The 23,698-nt window shown below is 33.7% G+C and overlaps 2 protein-coding genes across 8 annotated transcripts in view; both read right to left on the bottom strand.

The window, feature by feature from the left end:
- The window catches only part of LOC136030968 (nuclear receptor subfamily 2 group C member 1-A-like), a 37,163-nt gene extending 22,444 nt beyond the window's left edge, over positions 1-14,719 (bottom strand). For 2 of the 3 annotated variants that reach the window (XM_065710119.1, XM_065710117.1), the window contains exons 1-3: positions 14,581-14,719; positions 6,439-6,620; positions 1,046-1,252 (exon numbers count right to left, since the gene is read on the bottom strand). In XM_065710119.1, the coding sequence (XP_065566191.1) occupies positions 1,046-1,252; positions 6,439-6,604 (373 nt within the window). In that variant the 5' untranslated portion in view covers positions 6,605-6,620; positions 14,581-14,719. The remainder of the gene's footprint in view (positions 1-1,045; positions 1,253-6,438; positions 6,621-14,580) is intronic. The other variant, XM_065710118.1, reaches the window with a different exon arrangement.
- Positions 14,622-23,698, bottom strand: part of LOC136030967 (nuclear pore complex protein Nup155-like) — an 88,830-nt gene continuing 79,753 nt past the window's right edge. For 3 of the 5 annotated variants that reach the window (XM_065710112.1, XM_065710111.1, XM_065710113.1), the window contains 2 exons: positions 21,366-21,481; positions 14,622-14,762 (listed from right to left, as the gene is read on the bottom strand). In XM_065710112.1, coding sequence (XP_065566184.1) covers positions 21,392-21,481 — 90 coding nt within the window. In that variant the 3' untranslated portion in view covers positions 14,622-14,762; positions 21,366-21,391. The remainder of the gene's footprint in view (positions 14,763-21,365; positions 21,482-23,698) is intronic. The other 2 variants (XM_065710114.1, XM_065710115.1) reach the window with 2 other exon arrangements.

Below are 23,698 nucleotides of genomic sequence, written 5' to 3'. Positions count from 1 at the left end.
CAGTGCATGTATCCCACTTCGATCTCGATATACTCCCAATTTTATTGTCCGCTCAAAACGTGTTATAACCTAACTTCGACTAGTTTTGCAGACTAAAAGCGTTGAGACTAAAAAAAAAAATAGCTGCAACCTAGTAAAGAGCAAGCCACAGCCCATTGTAACCAAAAGTTGAAAAAGGCATTTTGAGAAAAACTGCCTAATGAGAAAAAATTGTCATTGACACTGGTTCAGGAATGGTATTTATTTTAGTTACGTCTTAAAAGTTTATTACGAAAAATTCTATGACGCGGTCGAAAAAGCCTGATATCCACAAGCAATAGCACCAGATCGAAATGGAAAGTGTACCATTGGAACCAATACGGTAAATATCTTGGATAGGAGAATTGCAGTCCTTTATCTTAACCAACAAGGAAAATCCCTTTTTTGCACTGGCAGGGGTGATGTGTCTCCTTTTTTCTACCAGGGCTAGCGGGCTACCAGAATAACATGGACAGATTCTTAATGGCTCGTTTAAAAGCTATTGTTCATATCCACGCCCTTTTTTATAAATTATACTATCTGTAAGAGGCACATGGCACTAACAATGGCAATATTGGTGCCATTTCTCAAGTGGTGGGGCTAGTGGGCTATCAGAACACAGTAGAGAGATATTAAACATCTCATATAAAAGCCATTGCTCGTATCTACATGATTTCTATAAATTCCAACATCTGTAAGTGTCACATGGCTCTAAAAATGGCACTTATGGTGTCATGGCTAAGTTTGAAAAACTGGGGCTAGTGGGTAACCAAAACACCGTAGAGAGATGTTTCATGGCTATTGCTAAAAGCTATTGCTTACATACAGGTGCTTTTATCAACTATACCATCTGTAAGTGCTATTTGGGACTAAAACGGTACTTTTGGTGTCATTTCTCCAGTAAAAAGGTGAGAAGGCTAAGAAATTCTAATTAAGTAATTTGGTCATAACTTAAACTAAAATAAAGCAGAAAAACGTTAGTGAAAGCAACTGCAACTTAAAAATGGTGCAAAAAACGTTCACAAACCACCGAGCAGAAGGGTGAGGTCCTTACAGTCGCTTCTCATCCCCATCGCTAAACATTTTTGAAGACGGCAGTATTGACATCTATTTCTATGGTGTTTGTTTATTTCACACTTTCTTTTTTCCCAGCAAACGTAGGCAAGACTTTTCCTGATACTTCGCTTGAAAAACCCTTTACAACCTTCGCAACTTATTGCTCCGTAGTGACGACCTAAAAACACAGAATAGCAAATTTTAGAATTTATCATAAATCAACTTTAAAAAACAGTAAAATTATTTGTCATAAATAGTCTATTAATCTCAATAAGCAATAATTTACTAATTTGAAAGGCTTATAGTTTCAAAATAAAGATTTACAACAGTCCTGTGGTGGCCCTGTGGGTTTGACCTTAGCTTGGTAATGAGGGACCCAGAGATCAAATCATGCTGCAGTAATGTACTGCAGGGCCAACGCAGGGACCTTAGTAGTCAAGAAGCGCCGTTAATCTGATTACTACTTACTTAAATATATGTAACATAACCAAAGAAAAGACTGCCAGACCACAGATATTAAGAGAGAAAAAAAACGCACAGAAGGTATGAACAAGAAACATAACTTTACTACAAACAACGTGGTTGACAATGACACTGCAGAGGATAAGATAAACAAACTTGGCAGAGGACGTCCATGTGATTTGCTGTATTTGACTGAAAACTAATTACAATGTAACATATACTCTATGTGTAACTACATATGTTTTATCGAATTTCTAGGAAATAGAAGGATTTTTAAAGGAAAATTTAAAAATGCGCTGTTTTTACTCAGCAATCCCTTGAACTCAATGGGATTTGAGGGGGACAAAATCCCCCTCCTATTAGGGGTAATTTTACTCTTTTGAGTTTCAACGCCGTGGTTTACTTGTTGTTGTAAAAACTTGATTGTCTTAAATATGTACATAAAGGAGCATAAGCTACGATGATTTACTTGCTCTTATTTTTTTTTAAATGGGACACTTCTGTTGACGATACTTTATAAGCGTTAAAATGCATTTAAACGCTTTTCTGATACGTTTTAGGGTTTTTTGCAACCCCTCCCCCCCCAAAAAAACAAAAAAAAGTCCCTGGGGATTAACATGAATTTGTTTCTACCTCCACCTTCTCCTTGTCTCTTTCTTCGAACTAAATATGTATCAAACAGTTCACGGTAACGAACTGTAAGTAAGGAGCGACCCGGCTCAATAGTAACCGAAACTCTAAAAAACAGAATCGTGATACAGATAGACATATCAAGAGAATCGCATTTTTATGCTGATCTTAAATATATTAAATAAAAAAAAACTAGTTATTTTAACTGAAAGTAAGGAGCAATATTAAAACCTAAAACGAACAGAAATTACTCCGTATATGAAATGGGTTGTCCTCTACGCAATCCCTCGCTCTTTACGCTAAAGTTTTTAATTGTTTTAAAAAGTAGAATTGTGGCAAAGAGTCAAACTTTAGCGTAAAGAGCGAGGGATTGCGGAGGGGACAACCCATTTCATATACGGAGTGATTTCTGTTCGTTTTAAGTTTTAATATCGCTCCTTACTTTCAGTTAGAAAAAACTAGTTTTTTAATTTAATTTTTGAATGTTTTTGAATTAATGCATTTTTGATTTTGGCTCTCAGCACATAAATTATTAAAATGAAATTTGCATATTAATTCTTTTTTTGGCTAAATGGATTTCTCTTAGTTTTGATCAGACGATTTTGAGAAATAAAGGGTGGGGAAGGAGGCCTAGTTGCCCTCTAATTTTTCGGTTACTTATAAAGGCAACTAGAACTTTTTATTTTTAACAAACGTTTTTATTAGTAAAAAATAAACGTAACTTAAGAATTAAGTTACGTAGCGAACTTCTATATTCTTATATTTTTTATTATGTGTATGAGGGGGTTTGTCCCCTCGTTAATACCTCGCTCTTTGCACTAAATCTTAAGTTTTGTCCCAATTCTTTAAGAATGACCCCTGAATCAGAAAGGCCGTAGAATAAATACTTGAAATTACGAAAAATACTTTAGCATAAAGAGCAAGGTATTTATCTCCTCCTAAATACCTCGCTCTTTATGCTAAAGTATTTTTAGAATCCCTCATATGCGTAATAATCTCTGTTTGTTTTAAAGTTTTAATGCTATTTCTAACTTTCAGTTGAAAAAACTTTTTGATGTTTATTTTATAGTAGTGCTAGATAATACTGCGCTCCCTTCATTGAAATTCTCTTCCCCCATGACATATTCCTCCAAGAAAAGATCCTCCCACATAGCCCTCTCCCCAAAATCCCACCCCCAAACCAAAAAAATCCCCCTGAAAACGTACGTACACTTCCAAATAACCATTACTGTATGTAAACACTGGTCGAAGTTTGTAACTTGCAGCCCCACGCTGTGGGGGAGTGAGTCATCTTAAAGACATAGTCATAATGGTTTTCGACTATGAGGAACAAAATGGCTATCTCAAAATTTTGATCCGTTGACTTTGGGAAAAAATGAACGTGGGAGGGGGCCTAGGTACCCTCCAATTTTTTTGGTCACTTAAAAAGGGCACTAGAACTTTTCATTTCCGTTGGAATGAGCCCTCTTCGAACACTCTAGAACCGTCTATATTCGTCTATATTATTCGTTCTTCATTTTAGGTATGCTAATTCATCTATTCGATTACGTTAAGGAGATACAAGTTTCAGTATGTCCGGAATTCAGCAATGGGGGAGGGGGTCTACCACCATATCTTTTTAACCCTTACCTTTTTTCGTTGCTGTCACGTATTATTCCGTCGTGTTTTTTTGTGTTTTTTTTTCACTAATTTATCTCACAATGCAAATGCTGATAATTTGCTGTCAATTCGATGTTCCAAAGTTAGCCTAATTCGATCGTGTCAGCTACCATAAATTTATATACTAAAAAACTTAAACATTTGGCTTCAATACAATTTACCAATCTCAGTTGGGGTTTCTACTTAGCTAAGTTGGTTCCTGTCGCACTGGCTCTGCACAATTCTACGAACAAAGTAAGAGCAGGTTATGCTAAAATTGCCCCGAATTGTGGCCAATATTGCCGTCAGGCCTCAACTAAACTTCGGTCAATGACTTGGGACCATTTGATTATTTTTCTATCAGATTTGCATCCCATTGTTAATATTTTACCAGTGCCGTGTTCATAATTCTGTTCGGGGGGGGGGCTACACAAGAAACTTTAAAAACACATCATTTGTTTTAGTTGTTTTTGTCAAGTTTTTAGAGTCGGAAAAATTTTTAGGGGGAGGGTGTATAAACCCTTCCCTGAATACGGCCGTAAATTTTTACTATTCAATCTTTCTTTTTAGGTACAATAAATTAGTGAATTTAGGGAGGATTTGTGGAGATGTAGAAACCAAATAATCGTTCCTGAGTTTGGTGCTGTTGACAATTTTTATGTCTTATAAAAAACTGGATTCAAGTCTAATAAGAGACTCCTTTACGGCTCGATTCTTGTCTTGCTCGATTCTATTGATGTTATTTTTTCTACAATGTTCTATCTTTGTATTCTTCAGTATATATATATATATATATATATATATATTGTTGTTATGAATAATTATTACTCTCATAAAAATGTGACTAGCAAAAGGAAAAACACCTTGCTATATCCATTACCTCCTGGACTTTAATGTATTAAATAAAAAAAAAACGTTTTTTTTTTAACTGGAAGTAAGGAGCGACATTAAAACTTAAAACGAACAGAAATTACTCCGTATATGAAAGGGGCTGTCCCCTCCTCAACGTCCCGCTCTTTATGCTAAAATTCAACTCTTTCTCTCAATTCTACTTTTTAAAACAGTAAAAAACTTTAGCGTAAAGAGCGGGGCATTGAGGAGGGAACAGCCCCTTTCATATACAGAGTAATTTCTGCTCGTTTTAAGTTTTAATGTTAACTTGATGGAACTTATATATTTAGAATCAGCATTAAAATACATTCTTTTGATGCAACTATTGTTATAAAAATCCAGTTTTTTAGAGTTTCGGTTACTATTGAGCCGGATCACTCCTTACGACAGTTCGTTACCACGAACTGTTTGTAAGTAGTATTGTAGACAGGGTAAACGAGCCCTCTAGAAACAGGAAAAAAACACTTTCATAACGATCGGCTTGAAACTTTAAAAACTATGGCGTGAACATCCTAACTTGGACGCACTAATAGTTACACCAAAAACAGAATATGGGGAGGTGCTTTTCTTTGAATGGTAGATATGTCTGTACTGAAAGATCGAAGTCAGGATGGCTTTAACCCCTTAAAAGACAGAAAATTATACAGATTTGTAATCCATAAATTTTTGATATCTCTAGACACTCAATCCCGAATTCTAATGTAAAAATATTACTATAAAATTACTTCAAAAAACTATGGCTTTGACAATTTAACCTAATTATTCAAATTTTACCTAAATTAAAAAAAAATATCCATAATAATTAAACAACAAGGACAATAATATATTTGCACAAAAGCCAACGATAACCGTGGCAAAACGAACAAAACAACAGCCAACAGCACTTAATATCGAATACTGATCGAAGTTCAATCCATCATCAGACTCATTTCCACAGCTCTTATCCAATTACTTTTATCAATGGAACATGCCCCCAAAAAATATTTCCTTAATTCAACCCATTCTTTACAATTTCCAAAAAATGTCTTTTTGTCAAATACTCCTCCACATTAGGCAAAATTAAGGATAACTTCGCAGCCTAGCCTAACCCATATAGTTCCTTCTTTCCCTAAGTTGAAATTCATCAAATCTCATACTTGGCAAATACCCCTTAGACCTGCCTTGAAATAAATCCCAACAACTCTTACAACAAAGGTTTTGTCAGCTTCATAAAAGAATAATAAAAATATGTCAATTAAAAAATGAAAAAAAATTAATTTTGAAGACGTTCCTAAGAAATTATTTTTTCCCAAGAAAACAAAGAGCGATACTGAAAACTAAAATTAGCAGAAAAAAGAAACATAATAAGTCTAACTTCAAATGAACTAAAATAATTATGAATGAATGAATAACAGCTAAGTCGAAAAGAAATTAAGACAGATAATTAAGCCAAACTCAAAACGAACAGAAATTACAACAAATAAGAAGCGGCATACTATTTATCGCTCTTTAATTTTCTTATAAAAAAATAACTTCCATGAAAAATTATTTTTCAAATTAGTCTTTTTAAAAGAGGTAGTGACAGCATTAATATCATTAACGCCTATAAGATTTCATAACACAAATCGCTCCAAAAGATTTCATAAAATCAACTCTTGCCGGATCATAAAAAGCTTGAAATCTGATCAAAGAATTTGGCTATATTCAGACATTTTTTACATATCTTAACACATAAAATACTGAATTAATGGTACAAGTACTGACCTGAGGCTCTGTCGCCACAGACAACACATTTCTCTGGACTCGTTGTTATAGTTAGCCCCGACCCCACCCTCTGAGGTCCAAAAACAGCGCCAATCGGCGCTGTTTTTCGGCACAGCGAAAATCGGTTTGCATTATATCCATTATTATAATTTCGTAGATCCATCATATGTGCAGATTACAGGCTAAAAGAACAATGTTTGTAAAAAAAATACTGCATTAAACAAACCATGAAATGTAGACAAATCTAAGGAAAATATAAGACAGTATGAGCAATATTTTAAAAATTCTTCAATTTTTGTGCTTTGAACATTTCACTATAAAAACTGATATAACATTGAAAAAACGACAATTAACAGCAAATAAAGAGCGAGCTTTGCTATAAAAGAAAGAAGTTGGACACCAAATTTATATAAAAAAAGAAATTGCAATTGAAGCAGACCTGAAATACGAAAAATATTTTTTGCTTAACTCCCAACCCAGATTTTTGCACCAAATTCGAAAATACCATCATGTGATTTTTGCATAGCTCTATACTTTCTTTTTTCCTACAATAGAATTAAAAGAAAACTAAATTTTATTTTTAGTTTAGTTCTACCTATATTTTCAATAGAAGTAGAAGCCTACTGAAGTACTCTATTGCGGAAAAAATTGGTTACTGTTGAGTATGTGCACCTTCAAAATTGATTGAATGAGCTTTTTTAAATTCAGCAATAATCTTATATTTTGTTTAATCTATTTAACTGATTATTAAGAAAATCGGTTTGTTATTCGGGGTCACGGTTTAAAATATTATGCTTATGTTTGGTAGTAAATAAGTTTAACTCGGTTAAATTTTAGAGCCAGATGAAATAAGAGAAGATAACAAGGGTCAATTATATTAAACAGCCACCATCGGCGTAATATAAAAACAGGGGGGGGGACAACTTACCCAAAACCAAATTGATAGAAAATTCAAGCTAAAATCATATTTAAAATAAATTTTGAAAGTCGGTGAGGCATCCTTACCTCGCAAAAGGTTCAGAAAACAATGATAAAAAAGGTTATTGATTCGAACTATTTTAATTGGTTTAATTGATATTTGTTTTTTGATTGGATTAATTTGATATTTGCTCCTTTAGCAGCCAGTCTTTTGACCAAAAAAAAAAGAAATTATTTTTAAGCTTATGTTATTATGATGTCTTCTCATGCAATTTTTTGCAGTTTGATCTAGTACGCCGCAAGTGACCTTTGGATCGTCTATTGTACATACATGATCTAGCAAATATCAACAATTAACCAGATTCAAGGTACGGTGCCATACAGGTTGTTATATTTAAATTTCCATTTCTTCTCTTGTTAACTAACTTACATGATTATTTTATTTGACCTCATATAATATTATTTTTTATAATAATTTACAATATTTGACCTGGGATCTTTCCTCTATCATCGGATGAAGACAGAAGTATGACATATTCAAATTGGTTGACAGGGGCCGTGAGTAGGGATTTAAAGAAAACCTAATTGGAAAGTAAATAGTGTAGCTTCAATCAGATGGAGGCAAAAGAGGCATGCACAGCTGCCAGCATCAGGCGGCTTGGAGCTGCGACGAGTTGTTAGTAGTAGTATTAGTAGACCTGTGATACAATTATGTATACTGGTTTCTTTCAAATTTCATGTCATATTGAACCATAGATTTTAACACATATTAATTCACTATCATTTGTATATCATAACTTAACTCATTTGATCAGAGACGAATTACATATGTCTAAATTGAATATATGCTTTGACCTGATATAGACCGTGTCAATTTTATATATGTCAAATTCCATTTCTGTCAAATTTTATTTTTTATTTTAGAAATACTGCAGTAATCACAATAACGATGGGTTATTAGTAGTAGTATTAGTAGATCTGCGATAGAGTTAAGTTTATTGGTTTATTTTAAATTTTATGCCATAGTAAACCATAAATTTTAACACATTAATTGACTATCATTTTTATGTCATAAATTAATTCATTTGATTAGAGATGAATTACATATGCCTAAATTAAATACATGCTTGTACCTGAAATAGCCTGTATCATTTCAAATGCATCAATTTCATATATGTCAAATTTCATTTCTGTCAAATTTCAACTTTCGTTTTAGAAATACTGCAATAATCACACACGATGGGTTTTTAGTAGCAGCGTTAATACATCTGTGATAGAATTACGTTTATTAGTTTGTTTTAAATTTCATGTCATATTATACCATACATTTTAACAAACATCATGTCATTAATTAAATATCATTTTTGTGTCGTAACGTAATTCATTTGATCAGAGATAAATTACATATGCCTTAATTAAATATACATCCAATTTGTCAATTTTATATATGTCAAATTCCATTTCTGCCAAGTTTCATTTTTTATTTTAGAAATACTAGAATAATCAGAAATGATGGGTTTTTATTAGCAGTATTAGTACATCTGCGATGGAATTATGTTTATTGGTTTGTTTTAAACTTTATGCCGTATATCAATTTTAACAAACATGATATCATTAATCGGATAAAATTTTTACGACGTAACTTAAACCTATCATTTAAGATACATCTAATTTATCAATTTTACATATGTCAAATATCATTTTTGTCAAATTTTGAATTTTAGAAATACTGCAATAATCACAACATAAATATTAATAGTAGCAACCATTCTTATGCTCTCCATTAAAGATTTTTGGGACATATCAGCCACACACCTTCCTTCATGAACTCCGCCTTTGCTATGATCTGAATACATGCCAACAATGCTAAGCAGCAACAAAAGTTTCGGTAACTTACCAAACTGTGGACTGTGATGTGTCCCATTTCTGAACTAGATTTTCGATACTGTTTAATATTTATGCTGTGGCAATAATTGACAAGGATAGGAGGAGATAGGAGGCAATTCAAATCGTCATCGTCTTTGAACAGATTACCATATGAAGTGTTTAATTTTTAAAATGTAGAATATGGGCATAATATTTTAGTTTAGAAGGCCAGATATAGACATTGATGTCAAAGTGCTGCTACTACACTGCAGCACAAAACCACCTTAGGCCAAAATAGCTACGTACGCTCCTTCTCCATCCCAATATAATCAAATTCTTCACCTTTACACCCTCCCAAGGAGTTTCAATTTCTCTTAAATCTTCCCTTACAACAGTGATATCTTGATACGCTAATTAATACACTATATTGTTAGAAAAGGTTAAAATCGCCAAAAACTGGATAGTAGGATACTTTTCAGTGTTGACATATATTTTTCAGGTTAAAGTAACTGAGACGGCTTTAAAACAGCCCACAAAAACCAAAAACAACTCCCCCTCTCTGCTCTGTTCCCCGAGTTAAAATGCCTAATATATTGTAAACAGTATTTTTGCAGATAAGGTTGTACACTGTTTTGATTTACTCAGGTATGCGTGTCGTTTCAAAAACTTGACAATCCCTTACCAACGTGGCATAATTGTACTGTTTTTGACACATTTTCCTTTCAATACTATCTTTGGTTTATTTTAGTTTAGCTTTCCATTTTGTTGTCCAATCCAAAATTTCTGGCTCGTTTCGGTTTATTTGGAACCAAGATGAAAACTTTTCCAGACACTTCTTAGTGATTTAAGCAAAAGAAAAGAGATTTTCTTCGAACGCAACCACGGCAAAAACAAATCTTAAAATTCAGCATATCCATCATGCAGCGCTTAAAATTGGTTTCTGAGAGAGGATTAAATAAAAAAACAAGTTTTTTCAACTGAAAGTAAGGAGCGACATTAAAACTTAAAACGAACAGAAATTACTTCGTATATGAAAGGGGCTGCTTCCTCATCAACGCCCCGCTCTTTACGCTATAGTTTGACTCTTTCTCTCAACTCTTCTTTTTAAAACAGTAAAAAACCTTTAGTGTAAAGAGCGGGGCGTTGATGAGGAAGCAGCCCCTTTCATATACGAAGTAATTTCTGTTCTTTTCAAGTTTTAATGTCGCTCCTTACTTTCAGTTGAAAAAAACTTGGCTAAACGGCTTTCTCATAATTTTGATCGAATGATTTTGAGAAAAAAGAGCGGGGGAGGAAGCCTAGTTGCCCTCCAATTTTTTGGTTAATAAAGAAGGCAACTAGAACTTTTAATTTTTTACGAATCTTTTTATTAGTAAAAGATATACGTAACTTATAAACTAGCTTACGTAAAGAATTTTTTATTCTCATGTTTTTATTACACTTATGAGAGGGTTCGCCCCCTTGTCAGTACCTCTCTCTTTACACTAAATCTTAAATTTTGGCCCAATTCATTAAGAATGACCCCTGAATCACAAAAGCCGTAGAATAAATAGTTGACATTACTAAAAATACTTTAGCGTAAAGAGCGAGGTATGAGGAGGAGGTGAGCCCCTCATATGGGTAATCATTTCTGTTCATTTTAAGTTTTAATGCTGTTCCTTACTTCCAGCTGAAAAAACTTTTTCATATTTATTTTTTCATTGTTTTTTTTTTAAATAATTTTTTTTTAAATCCTGCGCTCCCTTCATGGAAATTTTCTTCCCCCATGACAAATTCCTCGATGGAAAGTTCCCCCAGTATATCCCCCTCTTTTCAACCCCTCCCCCCAACCAAAAAATCCTCCTGAAAACACCTGTACACTTCCCAATAACCATTACTATTTGTAAGCACTGGTCAAAGTTTGTAACTTGTAGCCCCTCCCAAGGGGACTGTGGAGGAGTAAGTCGTCCCCAAAGACATAGTTATAAGGTTTTTCGACTACGTTGAATAAAATGGCTATCTCAGAATTTTGATCCGTTGACTTTGGGAAAATAATTAGCGTGGGAGGGGGCCTAGGTGCCCTCCAATTTTTTTGGTCACTTAAAAAGGGCACTAGAACTTTTTATTTCCGTTAGAATGAGCCCTCTCGCAACATTCTAGGACAACTGGGTCGATACGATCACCCCTGGGAAAAAAAAAACAAACAAACAAATAAACACGCATCCGTGATCTGCCTTCTGGCAAAAATTACAAAATTCCACATTTTTGTAGATAGGAGCTTGAAACTTCTACAGTAGGGTTCTCTGATACGCTGAATCTGATGGTGTAATTTTTGTTAAGAATCTATGACTTTTAGGGGGTGTTTCCCCCTATTTTCTAAAATAATACAAATGTTCTCAGGCTCGTAACTTTTGGTGCGTAAGACTAAACTTAATGAAACTTATATATTTAAAATCAGCATTAAAATGCGATTCTTTTGATGTAGCTATTGGTATCAAAATAAAAAAGGGCACTATTGGTATCACTTAAAAAGGGCACTAGAACTTTTCATTTCCGTTGGAATGAGCCCTCTTCGAACACTCTAGAACCGTCTATATTCGTCTATATTATTCGTTCTTCATTTTAGGTATGCTAATTCATCTATTCGATTACGTTAAGGAGATACAAGTTTCAGTATGTCCGGAATTCAGCAATGGGGGAGGGGGTCTACCACCATATCTTTTTAACCCTTACCTTTTTTCGTTGCTGTCACGTATTATTCCGTCGTGTTTTTTTGTGTTTTTTTTTCACTAATTTATCTCACAATGCAAATGCTGATAATTTGCTGTCAATTCGATGTTCCAAAGTTAGCCTAATTCGATCGTGTCAGCTACCATAAATTTATATACTAAAAAACTTAAACATTTGGCTTCAATACAATTTACCAATCTCAGTTGGGGTTTCTACTTAGCTAAGTTGGTTCCTGTCGCACTGGCTCTGCACAATTCTACGAACAAAGTAAGAGCAGGTTATGCTAAAATTGCCCCGAATTGTGGCCAATATTGCCGTCAGGCCTCAACTAAACTTCGGTCAATGACTTGGGACCATTTGATTATTTTTCTATCAGATTTGCATCCCATTGTTAATATTTTACCAGTGCCGTGTTCATAATTCTGTTCGGGGGGGGGCTACACAAGAAACTTTAAAAACACATCATTTGTTTTAGTTGTTTTTGTCAAGTTTTTAGAGTCGGAAAAATTTTTAGGGGGAGGGTGTATAAACCCTTCCCTGAATACGGCCGTAAATTTTTACTATTCAATCTTTCTTTTTAGGTACAATAAATTAGTGAATTTAGGGAGGATTTGTGGAGATGTAGAAACCAAATAATCGTTCCTGAGTTTGGTGCTGTTGACAATTTTTATGTCTTATAAAAAACTGGATTCAAGTCTAATAAGAGACTCCTTTACGGCTCGATTCTTGTCTTGCTCGATTCTATTGATGTTATTTTTTCTACAATGTTCTATCTTTGTATTCTTCAGTATATATATATATATATATATATATATATATATTGTTGTTATGAATAATTATTACTCTCATAAAAATGTGACTAGCAAAAGGAAAAACACCTTGCTATATCCATTACCTCCTGGACTTTAATGTATTAAATAAAAAAAAAACGTTTTTTTTTTAACTGGAAGTAAGGAGCGACATTAAAACTTAAAACGAACAGAAATTACTCCGTATATGAAAGGGGCTGTCCCCTCCTCAACGTCCCGCTCTTTATGCTAAAATTCAACTCTTTCTCTCAATTCTACTTTTTAAAACAGTAAAAAACTTTAGCTTAAAGAGCGGGGCATTGAGGAGGGAACAGCCCCTTTCATATACAGAGTAATTTCTGCTCGTTTTAAGTTTTAATGTTAACTTGATGGAACTTATATATTTAGAATCAGCATTAAAATACATTCTTTTGATGCAACTATTGTTATAAAAATCCAGTTTTTTAGAGTTTCGGTTACTATTGAGCCGGATCACTCCTTACGACAGTTCGTTACCACGAACTGTTTGTAAGTAGTATTGTAGACAGGGTAAACGAGCCCTCTAGAAACAGGAAAAAAACACTTTCATAACGATCGGCTTGAAACTTTAAAAACTATGGCGTGAACATCCTAACTTGGACGCACTAATAGTTACACCAAAAACAGAATATGGGGAGGTGCTTTTCTTTGAATGGTAGATATGTCTGTACTGAAAGATCGAAGTCAGGATGGCTTTAACCCCTTAAAAGACAGAAAATTATACAGATTTGTAATCCATAAATTTTTGATATCTCTAGACACTCAATCCCGAATTCTAATGTAAAAATATTACTATAAAATTACTTCAAAAAACTATGGCTTTGACAATTTAACCTAATTATTCAAATTTTACCTAAATTAAAAAAAAATATCCATAATAATTAAACAACAAGGACAATAATATATTTGCACAAAAGCCAACGATAACCGTGGCAAAACGAACAAAACAACAGCCAACAGCACTTAATATCGAATACTGATCGAAGTTCGATCCATCATCAGACTCATTTCCACAGCTCTTATCCAATTACTTTTATCAATGGAACATGCCCCCAAAAAATATTTCCTTAATTCAACCCATTCTTTACAATTTCCAAAAAATGTCTTTTTGTCAAATACTCCTCCACATTAGGCAAAATTAAGGATAACTTCGCAGCCTAGCCTAACCCATATAGTTCCTTCTTTCCCTAAGTTGAAATTCATCAAATCTCATACTTGGCAAATACCCCTTAGACCTGCCTTGAAATAAATCCCAACAACTCTTACAACAAAGGTTTTGTCAGCTTCATAAAAGAATAATAAAAATATGTCAATTAAAAAATGAAAAAAAATTAATTTTGAAGACGTTCCTAAGAAATTATTTTTTCCCAAGAAAACAAAGAGCGATACTGAAAACTAAAATTAGCAGAAAAAAGAAACATAATAAGTCTAACTTCAAATGAACTAAAATAATTATGAATGAATGAATAACAGCTAAGTCGAAAAGAAATTAAGACAGATAATTAAGCCAAACTCAAAACGAACAGAAATTACAACAAATAAGAAGCGGCATACTATTTATCGCTCTTTAATTTTCTTATAAAAAAATAACTTCCATGAAAAATTATTTTTCAAATTAGTCTTTTTAAAAGAGGTAGTGACAGCATTAATATCATTAACGCCTATAAGATTTCATAACACAAATCGCTCCAAAAGATTTCATAAAATCAACTCTTGCCGGATCATAAAAAGCTTGAAATCTGATCAAAGAATTTGGCTATATTCAGACATTTTTTACATATCTTAACACATAAAATACTGAATTAATGGTACAAGTACTGACCTGAGGCTCTGTCGCCACAGACAACACATTTCTCTGGACTCGTTGTTATAGTTAGCCCCGACCCCACCCTCTGAGGTCCAAAAACAGCGCCAATCGGCGCTGTTTTTCGGCACAGCGAAAATCGGTTTGCATTATATCCATTATTATAATTTCGTAGATCCATCATATGTGCAGATTACAGGCTAAAAGAACAATGTTTGTAAAAAAAATACTGCATTAAACAAACCATGAAATGTAGACAAATCTAAGGAAAATATAAGACAGTATGAGCAATATTTTAAAAATTCTTCAATTTTTGTGCTTTGAACATTTCACTATAAAAACTGATATAACATTGAAAAAACGACAATTAACAGCAAATAAAGAGCGAGCTTTGCTATAAAAGAAAGAAGTTGGACACCAAATTTATATAAAAAAAGAAATTGCAATTGAAGCAGACCTGAAATACGAAAAATATTTTTTGCTTAACTCCCAACCCAGATTTTTGCACCAAATTCGAAAATACCATCATGTGATTTTTGCATAGCTCTATACTTTCTTTTTTCCTACAATAGAATTAAAAGAAAACTAAATTTTATTTTTAGTTTAGTTCTACCTATATTTTCAATAGAAGTAGAAGCCTACTGAAGTACTCTATTGCGGAAAAAATTGGTTACTGTTGAGTATGTGCACCTTCAAAATTGATTGAATGAGCTTTTTTAAATTCAGCAATAATCTTATATTTTGTTTAATCTATTTAACTGATTATTAAGAAAATCGGTTTGTTATTCGGGGTCACGGTTTAAAATATTATGCTTATGTTTGGTAGTAAATAAGTTTAACTCGGTTAAATTTTAGAGCCAGATGAAATAAGAGAAGATAACAAGGGTCAATTATATTAAACAGCCACCATCGGCGTAATATAAAAACAGGGGGGGGACAACTTACCCAAAACCAAATTGATAGAAAATTCAAGCTAAAATCATATTTAAAATAAATTTTGAAAGTCGGTGAGGCATCCTTACCTCGCAAAAGGTTCAGAAAACAATGATAAAAAAGGTTATTGATTCGAACTATTTTAATTGGTTTAATTGATATTTGTTTTTTGATTGGATTAATTTGATATTTGCTCCTTTAGCAGCCAGTCTTTTGACCAAAAAAAAAAGAAATTATTTTTAAGCTTATGTTATTATGATGTCTTCTCATGCAATTTTTTGCAGTTTGATCTAGTACGCCGCAAGTGACCTTTGGATCGTCTATTGTACATACATGATCTAGCAAATATCAACAATTAACCAGATTCAAGGTACGGTGCCATACAGGTTGTTATATTTAAATTTCCATTTCTTCTCTTGTTAACTAACTTACATGATTATTTTATTTGACCTCATATAATATTATTTTTTATAATAATTTACAATATTTGACCTGGGATCTTTCCTCTATCATCGGATGAAGACAGAAGTATGACATATTCAAATTGGTTGACAGGGGCCGTGAGTAGGGATTTAAAGAAAACCTAATTGGAAAGTAAATAGTGTAGCTTCAATCAGATGGAGGCAAAAGAGGCATGCACAGCTGCCAGCATCAGGCGGCTTGGAGCTGCGACGAGTTGTTAGTAGTAGTATTAGTAGACCTGTGATACAATTATGTATACTGGTTTCTTTCAAATTTCATGTCATATTGAACCATAGATTTTAACACATATTAATTCACTATCATTTGTATATCATAACTTAACTCATTTGATCAGAGACGAATTACATATGTCTAAATTGAATATATGCTTTGACCTGATATAGACCGTGTCAATTTTATATATGTCAAATTCCATTTCTGTCAAATTTTATTTTTTATTTTAGAAATACTGCAGTAATCACAATAACGATGGGTTATTAGTAGTAGTATTAGTAGATCTGCGATAGAGTTAAGTTTATTGGTTTATTTTAAATTTTATGCCATAGTAAACCATAAATTTTAACACATTAATTGACTATCATTTTTATGTCATAAATTAATTCATTTGATTAGAGATGAATTACATATGCCTAAATTAAATACATGCTTGTACCTGAAATAGCCTGTATCATTTCAAATGCATCAATTTCATATATGTCAAATTTCATTTCTGTCAAATTTCAACTTTCGTTTTAGAAATACTGCAATAATCACACACGATGGGTTTTTAGTAGCAGCGTTAATACATCTGTGATAGAATTACGTTTATTAGTTTGTTTTAAATTTCATGTCATATTATACCATACATTTTAACAAACATCATGTCATTAATTAAATATCATTTTTGTGTCGTAACGTAATTCATTTGATCAGAGATAAATTACATATGCCTTAATTAAATATACATCCAATTTGTCAATTTTATATATGTCAAATTCCATTTCTGCCAAGTTTCATTTTTTATTTTAGAAATACTAAAATAATCAGAAATGATGGGTTTTTATTAGCAGTATTAGTACATCTGCGATGGAATTATGTTTATTGGTTTGTTTTAAACTTTATGCCGTATATCAATTTTAACAAACATGATGTCATTAATCGGATATAATTTTTACGACGTAACTTAATCCATTTGAATAGATTCATTTGATCAGAGATAAATTACATATGCCTAATTTAAATATATCCTTTGACCTAAAATAGACCTATCATTTAAGATACATCTAATTTATCAATTTTACATATGTCAAATATCATTTTTGTCAAATTTTGAATTTTAGAAATACTGCAATAATCACAACATAAATATTAATAGTAGCAACCATTCTTATGCTCTCCATTAAAGATTTTTGGGACATATCAGCCACACACCTTCCTTCATGAACTCCGCCTTTGCTATGATCTGAATACATGCCAACAATGCTAAGCAGCAACAAAAGTTTCGGTAACTTACCAAACTGTGGACTGTGATGTGTCCCATTTCTGAACTAGATTTTCGATACTGTTTAATATTTATGCTGTGGCAATAATTGACAAGGATAGGAGGAGATAGGAGGCAATTCAAATCGTCATCGTCTTTGAACAGATTACCATATGAAGTGTTTAATTTTTAAAATGTAGAATATGGGCATAATATTTTAGTTTAGAAGGCCAGATATAGACATTGATGTCAAAGTGCTGCTACTACACTGCAGCACAAAACCACCTTAGGCCAAAATAGCTACGTACGCTCCTTCTCCATCCCAATATAATCAAATTCTTCACCTTTACACCCTCCCAAGGAGTTTCAATTTCTCTTAAATCTTCCCTTACAACAGTGATATCTTGATACGCTAATTAATACACTATATTGTTAGAAAAGGTTAAAATCGCCAAAAACTGGATAGTAGGATACTTTTCAGTGTTGACATATATTTTTCAGGTTAAAGTAACTGAGACGGCTTTAAAACAGCCCACAAAAACCAAAAACAACTCCCCCTCTCTGCTCTGTTCCCCGAGTTAAAATGCCTAATATATTGTAAACAGTATTTTTGCAGATAAGGTTGTACACTGTTTTGATTTACTCAGGTATGCGTGTCGTTTCAAAAACTTGACAATCCCTTACCAACGTGGCATAATTGTACTGTTTTTGACACATTTTCCTTTCAATACTATCTTTGGTTTATTTTAGTTTAGCTTTCCATTTTGTTGTCCAATCCAAAATTTCTGGCTCGTTTCGGTTTATTTGGAACCAAGATGAAAACTTTTCCAGACACTTCTTAGTGATTTAAGCAAAAGAAAAGAGATTTTCTTCGAACGCAACCACGGCAAAAACAAATCTTAAAATTCAGCATATCCATCATGCAGCGCTTAAAATTGGTTTCTGAGAGAGGATTAAATAAAAAAACAAGTTTTTTCAACTGAAAGTAAGGAGCGACATTAAAACTTAAAACGAACAGAAATTACTTCGTATATGAAAGGGGCTGCTTCCTCATCAACGCCCCGCTCTTTACGCTATAGTTTGACTCTTTCTCTCAACTCTTCTTTTTAAAACAGTAAAAAACCTTTAGTGTAAAGAGCGGGGCGTTGATGAGGAAGCAGCCCCTTTCATATACGAAGTAATTTCTGTTCTTTTCAAGTTTTAATGTCGCTCCTTACTTTCAGTTGAAAAAAACTTGGCTAAACGGCTTTCTCATAATTTTGATCGAATGATTTTGAGAAAAAAGAGCGGGGGAGGAAGCCTAGTTGCCCTCCAATTTTTTGGTTAATAAAGAAGGCAACTAGAACTTTTAATTTTTTACGAATCTTTTTATTAGTAAAAGATATACGTAACTTATAAACTAGCTTACGTAAAGAATTTTTTATTCTCATGTTTTTATTACACTTATGAGAGGGTTCGCCCCCTTGTCAGTACCTCTCTCTTTACACTAAATCTTAAATTTTGGCCCAATTCATTAAGAATGACCCCTGAATCACAAAAGCCGTAGAATAAATAGTTGACATTACTAAAAATACTTTAGCGTAAAGAGCGAGGTATGAGGAGGAGGTGAGCCCCTCATATGGGTAATCATTTCTGTTCATTTTAAGTTTTAATGCTGTTCCTTACTTCCAGCTGAAAAAACTTTTTCATATTTATTTTTTCATTGTTTTTTTTTTTAAATAATTTTTTTTTAAATCCTGCGCTCCCTTCATGGAAATTTTCTTCCCCCATGACAAATTCCTCGATGGAAAGTTCCCCCAGTATATCCCCCTCTTTTCAACCCCTCCCCCCAACCAAAAAATCCTCCTGAAAACACCTGTACACTTCCCAATAACCATTACTATTTGTAAGCACTGGTCAAAGTTTGTAACTTGTAGCCCCTCCCAAGGGGACTGTGGAGGAGTAAGTCGTCCCCAAAGACATAGTTATAAGGTTTTTCGACTACGTTGAATAAAATGGCTATCTCAGAATTTTGATCCGTTGACTTTGGGAAAATAATTAGCGTGGGAGGGGGCCTAGGTGCCCTCCAATTTTTTTGGTCACTTAAAAAGGGCACTAGAACTTTTTATTTCCGTTAGAATGAGCCCTCTCGCAACATTCTAGGACAACTGGGTCGATACGATCACCCCTGGGAAAAAAAAAACAAACAAACAAATAAACACGCATCCGTGATCTGCCTTCTGGCAAAAAATACAAAATTCCACATTTTTGTAGATAGGAGCTTGAAACTTCTACAGTAGGGTTCTCTGATACGCTGAATCTGATGGTGTAATTTTTGTTAAGAATCTATGACTTTTAGGGGGTGTTTCCCCCTATTTTCTAAAATAATACAAATGTTCTCAGGCTCGTAACTTTTGGTGCGTAAGACTAAACTTAATGAAACTTATATATTTAAAATCAGCATTAAAATGCGATTCTTTTGATGTAGCTATTGGTATCAAAATTCCATTTTTTAGAGTTTTGGTTTCTATTGAGCCGGGTCGCTCCTTACTACAGTTCGTTACCACGAACTGTTTGATCAAGATGAGTGAAATTGAGAAGTTGCTCGATTTTCGTTACAATCTTGTATTTATGTTTATGAAATAAAACTTGACGGGAATTGCAATAATTCTGGCAAAAACGGTCAATTTGGTCGGTAAAATCGGTACATTTTATCTCAAAGCGTTGGCAACGTTGTCTCTAAAAGTGCAAAGCTGATTGGACGACCAAGGCAAAACATTTCTACTAAAATATTTTCATGGACAATAGGTAATCTAAGCAATTTCAGACCATTGCACCTAAGACTGCTTTAATTTCGAGAAGCCTACTTTTTACACACTTTTTCCCCTTCATAAAAGAAAGAGAAAATAATGAGGAATTTGTGAAGACAGTGAATAACAAAGTTTCAAAGTCTATTCGAATATTTCGGCTATTCAACATCCTTCATCAGCAAAAACACAATATAAAATAAACAATAGGAAAGCAAACTAACTCAAAAATTACACCAATAAACAAATTTGTATGATGGAAAGACAGTGTGGTTTCCGTCATTATTTGCCCCTTGAAGAAAGCAATGGCGCATTTAGTTGGACGATTTGAGTTTTCACTTCATTTCTGACCCCAACTTGCTTGAATTCATAGAATAAGGCAGGTCCAGTCCACAAAAACTACGAAATAAAATTTCTAATTTTTCACCTTTCTTAACCTTTGGGGATGATTGCTGGGTACTTCAGTACTTTAGTACTGAAGTACTTAAGGAGATTTCAAGTATGCTGCTAAGCTTATTTTTGAACAGTTTTGAGTTAATAAAAAATAAAAGACATTTTATCGCCATTTCCAGAGGTCAAGCAATATATACTCTGCACTAAAAGCAAACACGACCAAATAAAATCGTTCCTTCTCAAAACATTGGTAAAACGTTTTGTCGGATTGTACTTTGGTAAGAGATTAATAATTTCTGAGGCACAGAAATAAAAAGTTAGACTTCATCATAAGCAGCAGTGAGTGAGGAGGCATATCTACTCACATATAGGTAATAGTAATTTTAATATTGTGTTACTCTACTCATACCTGTACACAGGCACCCCCTCCCAAATTAGATTTGTGATAAGGTAGTGGCCCAAGTCACCCTTTTCTGCCGTTACACCCCTCCCCTCTGTTTCTTAAAAACCCTTAGAATCCCTACTCTACCAACGGCTGAGGGATTTTTCGAATAGGAATACTAATTATTCACTTATTAAAGATACCGAACAGGGCCACCACACGTAGACGTAATTAGCAAACTTGAATACCAAATATAACTGCAGTTACGCCCTTTTTTATACCATAACAAAAATGTTCCCAATCGTCTACCTATGTGAGGTTAAACATTTGATAATAAACAAAACAAAGCGGTAAGAATAGTACTTACTGTTTGGTAAAGCATCTGCCATAACATCACTTAAATTTCAAACTTTCCTCATCAAAAGTCTTGGCCATATTAGTATCTATTAGAAATAACCAATCACCATCATAGGTCAAACACAACTGATTTGAAAAAGGAAAAAGGTTAGCGAATACAAATCAGCCATATAATCCTTAACTTTATTGAAAATGAATTCCCGTGTGGTTTCCCAAATTTCCTACAATAAGCCGGATCGAGGTAGCATTATATTAACCTTCTCCATTGAGGTCAACAGTTATTGCAAAAACAATGTCAACATTGGGGTCAAATAATTTAAAAATAAAATTCTTGAAATAGCAGCCCAGGCAAATGCATAGGTGCAGAGGGTTCAGGCCGTAAAATTTCGACATTTTAAAGATTATTATAATAAGTCCTTTTTAGTTCTTTGCTTTTTTGTGAACAGGTTTTACTATAGTGTGAATCGGGCAATAGGCTCACAAATCGTAAAATATTACTTGTGTCGTTTTATCAAACAGTTTCTGGCAACGAGCTTGAATCTAACCTTTTGCTGCTTCTCAAGAAGAATCCAGTCCCAGTCTATGCAAATGAAATAAAACAACGCAGGATAGCAAATACAGACACGCAAAAAGAATAATATTAAAAAAATGAAAACCAGTCTTAAAAATTCCCCCTTTCGTGGACCTAATGCCCGAGTCTTACTATAATTAAATAAAAAAAGTTGTTCCAACTTGAAAATAAGGAGCAACATTAAAACTTAAAATGAACAGAAATTATTACGTATATAAGGGGGTTACTCCTCCACACTACATCGCTCTTTACGCTAAAGTTTTTTAGTACTTAAAAAAAATTGTTCTAATTAAACGAGCATAGTGTGTTCCAAGAGTCGTTCTCAAAGGACTGGGACAAAATTCAAACTTTAGCCTAAAGAGCGAGGTGCTGTGGAGGAGTAACCCCCTCAAATATGTAATGGTTTCTGTTCGTTTTAAGTTTTAATGTTGCTCCTTACTTTCAGTTGCAAAAACTTGTTTTTATTTTATTTCTGATCGTTTTTTTTATAATGCCAGGAAATATTGCCACTCCTTCACGAAGAAATCCATCCTCCCCTAGGCTCTATTCTCTAAACAATTCAATCCTGGTGAAAATTTACCCTGGACAATTACCCTTAATATCTCCACGCGAAGAATTGAGATGCAAAAGGGAAAGCAAAACATAAGAAGAATTTCGTATAGGAGTTCTGAGAAATTGCCCCACTGCAAAATTTTCACTGAAAAATTTACCCCTGGAAACTGCCCTCCCTATGGAAAATTATCCCCGAGGAACGTCTCAAAGGCAACTCCCCCGGAAATTTTATGCATACTTCCCAACAACAAATACAATACGTAAACAAAAGGCAAATTTTGTAACTTAAAGACATATCCTCAGTGGTTGATGGAGGGTCATGATATTCCCAAAGGCATAGTTATTCGGCCTTTTAACTATAACGGAGAAAATAGCTATCTCAAAATGTTGATCGGATGATTTTGGGGAAAAAGGGGCTTGGAGGGGGCCTAGTTGCCGTCCAATTTTTTTGGCAACTTAAAATGGACACTAGAACTTTTAATTCACGTTCGAATGAGCCTTCTCACTATGGTAGGACCACTTGGTCGATACGATCACCCCTGGGGGAAAACAACAAATAAACACGCATCCGTGATGTTTCTTCTGGCAGAAAATACAAAATTTCACAGTTTTTCAGATAGGCACTTGGAATTTCTACAGAAGGGTTATCTGATACGCTGAATCTGATGGTGTGATTTTCATTAAGATTACAACTTTTATGGGGTGTTTCCCCCTTTTTTCTAAAATCAGGCAAATTTTCACAGGCTCGTTACCTTTGATGAGTAAGATCAATATATATATGAAACCAGGAAAAAACCCCAATTCTTCTGATATATCTATTGGTATCAAAATTCCGTTTTTAAGTTTCAGTTACTATTGAGCTGGTTCGCTCCTTACTTACAGTTCTTTACCACGAACTGTTTGATACATATTTAGTTCGAAGAAAGAGACAAGGAGAAGGTGGTGGTTGAAGCAAATTTATAGTAATCCCCAGGGACTTTTCTAAAATCAGGCAAATTTTCTCAGGCTCGTTACCTTTGATGAGTAAGATTAATATATATATGAAACCAGCAAAACCCCAATTCTTCTGATATATCTATTGGTATCAAAATTCCGTTTTTTTAGAGTTTCACTTACTATTGAGCTGGTTCACTCCTTACTTACAGTTCTTTTACCACGAACTGCTTGATAAAACCTGTTCACAAAAACAGCAAACTTTTTAAATGTTTCAAAAACGCTAT

The sequence above is a fragment of the Artemia franciscana genome, chromosome 9, assembly GCF_032884065.1.
Source record: "Artemia franciscana chromosome 9, ASM3288406v1, whole genome shotgun sequence".
NCBI classification, from domain to species: domain Eukaryota; kingdom Metazoa; phylum Arthropoda; class Branchiopoda; order Anostraca; family Artemiidae; genus Artemia; species Artemia franciscana.
Note: the sequence above shows the minus strand (reverse complement) of the source record. Positions and strands in the feature narration are given on the sequence as shown.